Consider the following 12,030-nt stretch of genomic DNA (forward strand, 5'->3'; position numbering starts at 1 on the left):
GGACCCTGTGGGCCAGATCTGTGAGGTTTCCTGCAGTGACCGCCACAGTGCCAGGGTTTTCAGGTAACCACAGCAGAAGCAGATGGTGCTTACAAATAATGTTCAAGCTGGGTGAGGAGCTTAAATCTCCTCATTTTACAGAGCAGGATGGCAGGCCAGGAAAGGCAGATGAGCCATCCACACAACCTATAGTGGCAAATGTAATCCTTGTCCATACCAGTGCTCTTACCAACCTGGGGCAGTGGGTGCCATGTGAAGTCATTGACACGGATTTCAAGAACATTAAGAAACAGACAAACGGAAACTGTTGTCCAAGAAAAAAACAAAGGCCACCTATAATTCTACCACCAAGAAACTCATAAGTAACATGTCAGTCTAGAACACATCCACAGTCACTCTGCCTGTGTTCTCACACCTCTCTGTCTCATTCTAAGCTCTGCACCAGAGAATACAGAGTTTTTAGTCACTTCTTGAAGGGTTACAGCATTGCCCATCTACTAGGTCACAAAGGAAGACTTGATAAATTCCAAAGACCGAATATCAACCAGATCATGTTCTCAGACCATAATGCCAAAAAATTGGAAATCAATCACAAAAGAGTGGAAGTTGGGAGTTAGAGGTGTGATGCAGGGAGCCCAAAGCCAGTGCCCTGTGACAACCTAGAGGGATGGGAAGGGGAGGGAGGTTGGAGGGGGCTCCAAGAAGGAGGGGACATATGTACACCTAATGCCAATTCATGTTGATGTATGGCAAAAACCATCACAATATTGTAAAGTAATGATTCCCTAATTAAATATATATATACATATATATATTTTATCTTATAAATTTCAATACTGGAAACTAAATGAGAGTACTAAAATTTATAAGGTAAAAAAAAGCATATACCATATTACTAATTACTTAGAATTCCAATGAAATGGCAATGTATTAAAATTTGTGGAGCTTAGTAGATAGAGCAGAATTTGTAACTTCAAATATAAGCTAAACCGTTCACTTAAGAAGCTGAAACAGGAGCAACAAAGCAAGCTGAGGAAACAAGAAGGAAAAAAAAAATAAACAGTGAAAATCAATGAATGGGAAAAAAAAAATAACAAAATTCATAAGCTAATTCTTTGAAAAGATAAATGAAGCAAAATTCTGGCAAAACTGGTTAAGGAAAGAGGTGAGAAAGAGACATTATATATTAAAATAGACATATATACAATGAAAATGGGGAAAATTACAGACATACAAAAATAAAATAATGCAATAACCACTTTGAAGCAGTCTTGGTAAGACACCAAATCTATATTTGATCAAGAATTGAGTTTAAACTACCAGTTTACAGGAATACAGAGGACAGATCAATCTAGAAATGCAGTCATGGGAAACCCTAGGCAATGTGATTTCTTCATAAGAGAGGGAAAACAGAGTTGGAAAGGAACGGAAGGTTATGAGAGATTAGAAAACAGGCAACCAAGCCCAATATGTAGGTTTTGTTTGGATTCTGGTTTTTTTTTTTTTATTATAATGATATTTATGAGACAGTTGGAAGTTTAAACACTGGGTATTTCTTGACATTGAGAAATTGTGAATATCTGGGGAGGAGATGATGGCATTATGGGTAGACAGAAAAAAATACTGGAGCATTTGTAGTTGTCATGATAAAAAAGTCTGAGCTTTGCTTCAAAATAATATGAAAGGGGATGAGAATGGAGGTATAGACAAAATAAAATTGGCCTTGTGCTTCTATTGAAGCACAGAGGATTCAGTATTCTGTATACGTTTGCATGTGTAAGTGAAAAAAGGGAGAAAACGGCCCAGCCTTTTTTGTGAAGTTAATGTAATTTTTACTTAAAAACAAATCCAGACAATACAAAGGGAAAAAAAATGATGGCCTCATTTCACTTATGAATGAGAATGCAAAAAGTAAAATGCTAGGTGATCTCCATCCAATAATACACTAAAAGATTTGGTTTATCCCAGAAATAGAGGAAGATTTTCCAGAGAATGCATGGTGCTATTCATTACAGTTAAGACTAAAGGGAAAAAACCATCATCTCTTTCAATAGATGCAGACAAAACCTTTAATGTACATCTATTGAAGATTTTATAATTAAAAAATCTTAGCAAACTAGGAATAGAAAAAAGAAATTCCTTAAATTGGTACCCCAAAACTGACATCAAAAAATTTTCTTAATGGAGAAAATTTAGGCACATTTCTTTTAAGACTGGGAAGGAGACAAAAATGTACTATTACTGCTACTCTATAGCAGAGCTAGAGATCCTAGTCAATATGGTAAGAAAAGAAAAAAGTTTTAGTGATTTGAAGGGAAAAGTAAAACTGCAATTATTTATTTAAAAATATGATAATCTGCATAGAAAAACAACAAAATAAACAATCTATTACAATTAATAATAAAATTAAGCAAGGTTATTAGAAATAAGGTCAATATACACAAATTTCTAACTTTTTTCTACACCAGTGCCTCCCAACAAAGAGTGGTTTTGCCTTGCAGGTGGGATTGATAAATTTGACAAATCAATTTTAAAACGACACCCAGTTTAATTTGAATTTTAGATAAGCAATACATAATTAAACATGTCCTGTACAAAAACTGGGACAAAATATTAAGTGTTAGTGTTTCATGTGAGAATCCCACTCCAACAGGAATTTTGACAATGTCTGAAGACATTTTCAGATATCAAAGGGGAAGGGCTGCTACGGGCATCCATGGTGTAAGACAGGGATAGCACTAACATCCTACAGCACACAAGACACCTTCTTTTGAAAAGGATTATCCAGCCCCAAACCTTAACAGTGCCGAGGCTAAGAATCCCTGCAGTAATCAACCAGAAAATATAATAAAAATCAGGGATCATGCACAAGTGTAAACTGTCTCAGTTCAGTTCAGTCACTCAATAGTGCCCGACTCTTCGCAACCCCGTGGACCACACCCAAACTCATGTCCATTGAGTCAGTGATGCCATCCAACCATCTCATCCTCTGTCGTTCACTTATTCTCCCACCCTCAATCTTTCCCAGCATCAAGGTCTTTTCAAATGAGTCAGCTCTTCACATCAGGTGGCCAGAGTATTGGAGTGGCAGCTTCAGCATCAGTCCTTCCAATGAACACTCAGGACTGCTCTCCTTTAGGATGGACTGGTTGGATCTCCTTGAAGTCCAAGGGACTCTCAAGAGTCTTCTCCAACACCACAGTTCAAAAGCATCAATTCTCCAGTGCTCAGCTTTCTTCACAGTCCAACTCTCACATCCATACATGACTACTAGAAAAACCATAGCCCTGACTATACAGACCTTTGTTGGCAAAGTAATGTCTCTGCTTTTCAATATGTTGTCTAGGTTGATTACAACTTTCCTTCCAAGGAGCAAGCGTCTTTTAATTTCATGGCTGCAGTCACCATCTGCAGTGACCTTGGAGCCCAAAAAAACAAAGCCAGCCACTGTTTCCCCATCTATTTGACATGAAGTGATGTGACCAGATGCCATGATCTTAGTTTTCTGAATGTTGAGCTTTAAGCCAACTTTTTCACTCTCTTCTTTCACTTTTATCAAGAAGCTCTTTAGTTCCTCTTCACTTTCTGCCATAAAGGTGGTGTCATCTGAATATCTGAGGTTATTGATATTTCTCCCGGCAATCTTGATTCCAGCTTGTGCTTCTTCCAGCCCAGCATTTCTCATGATGTACTCTGCATATAAATTAAATAAGCAGGGTGACAATATACAGCCTTGATGTACTCCTTTTCCTATTTGGAACCAGTCTGTTGTTCCATGTCCAGTTCTAACTGTTGCTTCCTGACCTGCATACAGATTTCTTAAGAGGCAGGTCAGGTGGTCTGGTATTCCCATCTCTTTCAGAATTTTCCACAATTTATTATGATCCACTCAGTCAAAGGCTTAGGTATCAACAAAATTCATAAAGCCTTTATAAGAGAAAAATTTGAAACTCTGAGAAAAGGAGAAAAGATTATAAGGCACAGAGAGACATTCTATGTTCTTATAAACATTCAAAAGGTCAATTTATCCCTCAAATCAGTAATTTCATTGCACCTCTAAACAAAATTTAAGCTGTTTTTTTTTTTTTCAGGGATTTGATAAACTTACTCTAAAGTTTATATGGAGGAATAAAGGACTATGAGTAGCACAAATTTGGAAAGGAAAAGAAGAAAGATTTGCCTTGCTAGATAAAGCACTCTAGCAAGTCCTGGTAATAGAAGATGTCTGTTAGTGGTTCAAGGACAAACAAAAGAGATCAATGGGGCAGAAAGGAGTCCTCAGAAACATACCCTCAGGAACTTAATATATTCAGAAGAAGAGTTATGAATCAGTGAGAAACAGCAGGCTTACTAAGGACACAAAGGAAAAAAAACACTGTACTTTACCTGATATTACATAGAAAGATGTAATATCAGGTTTTACAATAACCCTTAAAAAAAGTAAAACAATTAATAACTTTAATAGAAGACAATATTAATGGGAAAAGGGTGAGAAAGGTCAAAGTTACAAACCATAAAGCAAAAAAGAATTGATGGGTTTGGTTTTTCCAAAGGAAAGGATTCCTAGTCAACAAAGAATACAGTGGACAAAATTAATAGATTGGGAGAAGTTACATTCACTACCTGAAGCCAACAAGGGACTGATAAGCTAGATTAAATAAGAGACTCCAGCAAATCAGCAAAAGAAAAGAAAGAACCCTGGTTGAAAAATCAGCAAAGAAAATGACCAGGCAGTTAACTGAAGGAAACATAAAAGAGATGGTGAAAGTCATAGTGGGGAAATGTAAATTAAAACAATCATATTATCTCACTTTGTACTAAGCACGTTAATAAAATGTAGAGCACAAGATAAGTTGCCACTAGGGTTATTAGTGGCTGGGGGTAGCCTTTTAGGAGAGTAATTTGGCAAGACAGGATCAAATTAAGCAAATGCACAACATATGATCCAGCTCTCCTGCTCCTGGGTGGGTACATGCCCAGAGAAATAATTACAAAGATAATTAATGTGCAAAGCTGCTTGTTGCAGTGATGTTTGTGTGGCTGGGCGGAGTCAATCCACAAGTCTATTACTGGAAGCACAGGTGGGAAATCCTAACAATAGGATTTTTATGCAGTAACTGGAAGTAATGACTTAAATGCGCACAATAGAAGCATCCACGAGTTTTTTCTTTTTTAAGGCAAAAAGTGATTTTTTTAGCCAACAGCATTTTGTAAATTAAAAATCACACACATGAGACACACAAATAAGTTGCACATCAATACAATAACATGATTGCCACTTGTGAGAGAAAAATGGGCAAAGGATAAAAGGTAATAAGAAAATAAAAAAGCAAGAAAGATCCTTGCAAAGACTAGAAAATGTCTTGAATGATGGGGGTTGGGGGATGGGGGCGGTGGGCATTTAAATAATCTAACCTTCTGCCCCTGGTGCCCAAACCGAAGAAAATGCAGCAACAAACAAGCAAGAGAGAGGTAAGACAAGCTGGCAGAGGCTGGAAAAGCTATTTCCAAGCCAGATACAACCTGGGTGCACTGTCCTTTGTTTGAAGGAAACAGATTTCCCCAGTGGTGAGGAACCCTACGGAGGAGGTGGGAATTGTATAGGGAGCAGCCTGAGGGAAATCTGTCAGTATGGGTGGCCCAGAGGCTTACAGGGTCTCTGGTGCAGAAACCTGAGATAACTTTCTTCTGAGCATCTTCAGTTCAGTTCAGTTCAGTCGCTCAGTCATGTCCAGCTCTTTGTAACCCCATGGACCGCAGCACACCAGGCTTCCCTGTCCATCACCAACTCCCGGAGCTTGCTTAAACTCATGTCCATCGAGTCGGTGATGCCATCGAACCATCTCATCTTCTATTGCCCCCTTCTCTTTCTGCCTTCAATCTTTCCCAGCATCAGGGTCTTTTCTAATGAGTCAGTTCTTTGCATCAGGTGGCCAAAGTATTGGAGCTTCATTTTCAGCATCAGTCCTTCAATGAATATTCAGGACCGATTTCCTTTAGGATTGACTGGTTTGATCTCCTTTCGGTCCAAAGGAGTCTCAGGAGTCTTTTCCAACACCACAGTTCAAAAGCATCAATTCTTCAGCGCTCAGCTTTCTTTATGGTCCAACTCTCACATGCATAATGACTACTAGAAAAACCATAGCTTTGACTAGACAGACCTTTTTCGGCAAAGTGATATCTCTGCCTTTTACTATGCTGTTTAGGTTGGCTATAGCTTTTCTTCCAAGGAGCAAGCATCTTTTAATTTGATGGCTGTAGTCACTATCTGCAGTGATTTTGGAGCCCAAGAAAATAAAGTCTCTCACTGTTTCCATTGTTTCCCCATCTATTTGACATGAAGTGATAGAACCACATGCCATGACCTTAGTTTTTGAATGTTGAGCTTTAAGCCAACTTTTTCACTCTCCTCTTTCACCTTCATCAAGAAGCTCTTCAGTTCCTTTTTGCTTTCTGCCATAAGTATGGTGTCATCTGCATATCTAAGGTTATTGATATTTCTCCTGGCAATCTTGATTCCAGCTTATGCTGTATCCAGCCCGGTGTTTCACATGATGTACTCTGCATATTAGTTAAACAAACAGGGTAACAATATACACAGCTTTGAAGTACTTCTTTCCTGATTTTGAACAGGTCCATTGTTCCATGTCTGGTTCTAACTGTTGCTTCTTGACCTGCATACAGGTTTCTCAGGAGGCAGATAAGATGGTCTGGTATTCCCATCTCTTGAAGAATTTTCCAGTTTGTTGTAATCCAGTCAAAGGCTTTAGTATAGTCAATGAAGCAGAAGTAAATGTTTTCCTGGAATTCTCTTGCTTTTTCTATGATCAAATGGATGTTGGCAATTTGATCTCTGATTCCTCTGCCCTTTCTAAATCCAGCTTGTCCATCTGGAAGTTCTCAGTTCATGTACTGTTGAAGCCTAGCTTGGAGAATTTTGAGCATGACCTTGTTAGTATGTGAAATGGGTGCAATTGTGTGGTAGTTTGAACATTCTTTGGCATTGCCCTTCTTTGGGATTGGAATGAAAACTGAACTTTTCCAGTCCTGTGGCCACTGCTGAGTTTGCTAAATTTGCTGGCATATTGAGAGAAGCACTTAAACAGCATCATCTTTTAGGATTTGAAATAGCTCAACTGGCATTCCATCACCTCCACTAGCTTTGTTCATAGTAATGCTTCCTAAGGCCCGCCCGCTTGACTTCACATTCCAGGATATCTGGCTCTAGGTGAGGGCTCACACCATTGTGATTATCTGGGTCATGAAGATCTTTTTTGTACAGTTCTTCTGTGTATTCTTGCCACCTCTTAATATTTTCTGCTTCTGTTAGGTCCATACTGTTTCTGCCATTTATTGTACCCATTTTTGCATGAAATGTTCCCTTGGTATCTCTAATTTTCTTGAAGAGCTCTCTAGTCTTTCCATTCTATTATTTTCCTCTATTTCTTTGCATTGCTCACTTAAGAAGGCTTTCTTATCTCTCCTTGCTATTCTTTGGAACTCTGCATTCAGATGGGTATATCTTTCCTTTTCTCCTTTGCCATTCACTTCTCTTCTTTTCTCCCCTAATTGTGAGGCCTCCTCAGACAACCACTTCGCCTTTTTGTATTTCTTTTTCTTGGGGACGGTTTCGATCACTGCCTCCTGTGCAATGTTATGAACCTGTGTTCATAGATCTTCAGACACTCTATCAGATCTAATCTCCTGAATCTATTTGCCTCACAAGTAGGGTCAATGGGAGACACTGCATAAAATTAGAAAGAAGTCAGGTGCTTCTAACCACCTTCCACCCCAGCTCTATGGTTCTAGCTTCTGACCCAGCCATTAGGATAGAAGTGGAGTCGTTCAATGTTGCTAATCTCTGGGTTGCTCCTCTACACTGTGGAACTTCTCAGCTCTACTATTACCTCTGTAACCAAGTCCCTGTGTTAAAATCTGTTTGAATTAACTGTAGTAGATTGTCTTCCTGACCAGATCCTGGTACAAGTTAGGTGGACCCCTATTTTGTTATTTTAAGTCATGCAATCACAAATACCCTTAAAGATAAATCTTGGTCTCCAACTATGTCTATTTCCTCTCACAAATTTCTAGAAAAGTGTACAGAACATTGTTTTTTTAATGGACATTGCCTATTCCTCTCCTAAATGACTGCACTTTGTACTTCTATCAATAGTATATAAGTATGCTCCTATAAGCTCACCAATTTGAAGTCAGAAAAATAGCATCTATTTTAATTCTTTTCCTTCACCACTGGCAAGTTTGAATTTTGTGTTCTGCCTATCTCTATCATTCTGTCAGCCTTTATCTGCTCCTTCTTCAGCTACTGTCAAGCAGGGCCATGTCAATATCATCAGTGGGTATCACTAAGAACTTGTAAGAAATTTAAGAACTTGTAAGAAGTTTATTCACCAGGTTTGTATTTTGCTTATTAAGGAAAGGGTTTTAAAAGATGGTAAGGAGAGGATAGAGGTAAGTTCTTTTTAGAGTTCATATAAGTAAGGGCTTTATATCTTGAATGTGAATCATATACACCTACAGAGTCTAGCTAGAGTCCCTGAGGGTTCTGCCTCATCTCAGCCAAACTGCTTAAAACAGCAGACTGCTGCACCAGCCATGGTTTCAGCGGTGCTTGAAATCCAAGGGCTCAAACACAGCCTAGGAAAAATCATCTAGCTTCCCATTCCATTGGCGCTGTGTTTCCGGAGTGAGAAATATCTGGGGTCAAGGCCAAGTGTTAGCCACATGCCTGTCAAGCATGTATAGTCAAAATCAAAACACTCAGCAATTACTGTAGCCCACCAGGCTCTGCGGTCCATGGGATTTTCCAGGCAAGAATACTGGAGTGTGCTGCCATTTCCTTCTCCAGGGGATCTTCCCAACCCAGGGATCAAACCCGGGTCTCCTGCATTGCAGACAGACGCTTTACCCTCTGAGCCACTAGGGAAGCCCCTCAGACAGGTTAGGAAATACTAATATGCCTGAAAGATGACTGAACTCTTGAAAAGTCTCATGAACCACACGTGAAATATTTGAAAAATGTTAAAATTTATTAATAATAGTTAACATCACACAGTTAATCCGACTAGTTCTTTATTGTACATGACAACATCTTCACTAGACTGAGTGCTCAAGGGTTTGAGATGATCTGCTACTGAGTACATCGCAGTCATAGATTGAGTCAATATACTTACACAGGCAAAGCAGCGTCAGCAAGGAACTATTACCTAACTGGGAACACAACCATTCAAAACACATTTTCCAGCGTTCCATTTTAGAAGCCACACACACAGCTCTACCTTTTAAAAATGTGCAATTTCATAGATGGTGCCTAATTTTTCAAGTTTAAAAGTTAAAGTTCACTTCTATTTCTTGGGCATCCCTTAGTGATACACAAATCTAGACACTGTTCTCACTACAAGTTTGATAAATGTGCAAAATTTGGGTGCTTTGAGTTGTGTCGTTCCATTTTTGTTTGATCCTTGTATCCTACTCAACATTGTTAAAAGGCCTTCCCCTCTTTATTATGAAGTATATGGGTTTAATAAAAATATTAAAATGATTTAATATTTTAGGGCAGAAGTGGGCTCTCAGATTCAGGATTAACTGCACTATAAAAAGTAGGGTAAGGAAGGTTTTAGGTCCCTTTCCCTCTCTACCCAAGCAGTTTGAAATAAATACTTCTTGTAAAAACAGCTTAGCCTAGAAGTCTGTGGACAATACCTCTTGTAGAACATTTACAAAACAAACCCAAGGTGAAATTTGCTAGAAGGGTACAAATCTGCCAAACATGTTGTCCCTGAAGTTTTGTATGTTTAATTAACAGTTTGGTTTTGGTTTGCTATCAAAAATTAGACCATTTTGCAAATATTTTTGGTGACTTCCTTTATCTTGTTAGAGAGGTTTAAAATACTACCAACTGCCCTAAGACTGAAGATTGCTAAGCAGTTTATTTGAAATGATTCCTGTTTCCTTTGTTAACATCTCATGTAATATTGTGCCAGAAAAGTTTCTAGACTGAGCAATTAGTTGGTGTGGTTTCTTCAGTCCACAGTCCCAACCCTCTTCACGCTATCCCTAGACACCTTCCAAGTTTCTGAGTCTGCAGGGAAAGGAGGAGCTGCTTGACCGTTCACTCACTTTAATGATGTTTTCCTTCTCTTCCTGCATATGAATGAGGTATTTCTAGTAACTATATCTTCATCTTCCATCCTTTAACTACATTGATCTATTGAGACCCTGTCTATTTATAGACATAACAAATGAACATATAAATACATTACATATAAAGGATCATACAGTGTCAAGATGAAGGAGCAGATGTACTTCATGAACTAAATACATTTCAAATATAAATTAAAATGAAAATACAGTGTTTCCACTTCTGCAGGAAAAAATTTTAAAACAGACCAAAAAGTCTTCCCGCCCCCAAAGGTCCACTGCTTATTGATGACCTGTGAACCTACTCCCAGGACTCTAGGCTTTGGTTTTGCTTGATCAGACTCAGGATGCTTTGATTCCAGGGACAGCATCCACTGGAACCCACTAGGCAAATGATTATAGATGAGGTTGACGAGGGTGGCTATCCATGGACTTCCCCTCCATTGCCGCCCCTCCTCCCTGCCTATGGGAGAATCAGGCTCAAGTCAGTGGAGACCTCTCAGCTCTCTGAGAGGAGAAATAGCACCAACCTTCAAGCTGGGGGATGCTTTCCATATAGAAATGTCATGGTCAGGCTTCAAGGTGAAGCAAACATATTTTTTTATTATTGTTCCCATCCTGTAGGATTATACAGGGGCATGGAATTTGGCCAGGGGGATTACTAAAGATTAAATCTTTTTTTCGAGTTTTAAGAAAATCAATGGTAACGGTTGTGAAAAGTGTGAACAAATTGTATTTATCTCAGGAGAGCCAAGGCTTGGGTACCAAACTCTACATTGAGTAGACAGAGACAAAACCTAGTCCAATGAGGTCCTCTCTGCCAAGGAAAAGCCTAGGGGTCTGTTTCTGACACAAGGGGAATGGCATCTTATAATTTAAAGCAGGAAAGGAGGAAAGCCAGAGAAAGTCCTTCCAATTGCAGGGGCTCTACCGTTGTCCAGCCTCTCGGATGCGGCAGGCCACAGCAGTGATGAGAGCTGCCCCCTTCCCACTGCCGTCTTCTGACTCCAGGAAGGACACATCGCATTTTGGAGCCAAGTCCTTCACCGTCTCATGCATGACTTTGGCAAAGCTGAAAAAGTTGGGAGGAAGACAGAATAAAATATCTTAGTTACAACAGATTTGTGTCCTGAAAGATAGTGCCCTAAGAAGTGATGCTGGAAACCTAGGAATAATTGAGATGGAGAAGAGGATGATAGCTACCATCCTAGTTTAATACCATAGTATTAAATACCATAGTATTAAACACTATGTATTGTGTTTCAGAAAAACTGAGGTTTGGAGAGACTAGCAACATGCCCAAGTTCTATGTCACAGTGGGCAAGAGAAGCTAAGATTCAACTGTAGGACAAAAGCCTGAGATTATGGCCAGCTGTGTTCTTAAAAGAGCAGTCATTTATGCATGGCTTGCAGAAGTGCCTGTTCATCAGCTCTAGAGGGGAGGACCAAGTCCCATACATGTGATATTCCATTTTCCAGAGATATTAACTCATATCAGATATGTCTCACCCAAAATTTCATTAAAGGCAAAAGGAGCAGACTTAGGAGGGTGTTGTTGGGAGATGACAAAAATCAAAGATTCTTCCTGATATGGGACTAGAGAAAGAGACCATTTGTCATTATCTACCCACTAGAGCAGGGTCAGGTTGCTCCTCCCCATTGGCAGAGCTGAGGATGGAGGTCTTAATATCAAGCCCCAGGGCTAGTGGCTGGACTTCTGTCCCACTCCCAACCCTCACTTGGGACTGAGGTTCCTATTTTCACAATGACACTGAATATCAATAATAGAAATTTAGAACTTCTCAGGGTCCGCTCTTTGCAGTAACTGTAGACTCTGGGCAAGCTTCTCAACTTCTTGAAACAATCATGGTG

The 12,030-nt window shown here is 39.3% G+C and overlaps 1 protein-coding gene across 1 annotated transcript in view; it reads right to left on the reverse strand.

The window, feature by feature from the left end:
* Positions 1–9,026: 9,026 nt before the first annotated feature.
* The window catches only part of HK2 (hexokinase 2), a 70,336-nt gene continuing 67,332 nt past the window's right edge, over positions 9,027–12,030 (reverse strand). The window contains exon 18 of the mRNA XM_006067902.4: positions 9,027–11,230. Within this exon, the coding sequence (XP_006067964.1) occupies positions 11,086–11,230 (145 nt within the window). The 3' untranslated portion in view covers positions 9,027–11,085. The remainder of the gene's footprint in view (positions 11,231–12,030) is intronic.

The sequence above is a fragment of the Bubalus bubalis genome, chromosome 12 (assembly GCF_019923935.1).
Source record: "Bubalus bubalis isolate 160015118507 breed Murrah chromosome 12, NDDB_SH_1, whole genome shotgun sequence".
Lineage (NCBI taxonomy): Eukaryota > Metazoa > Chordata > Mammalia > Artiodactyla > Bovidae > Bubalus > Bubalus bubalis.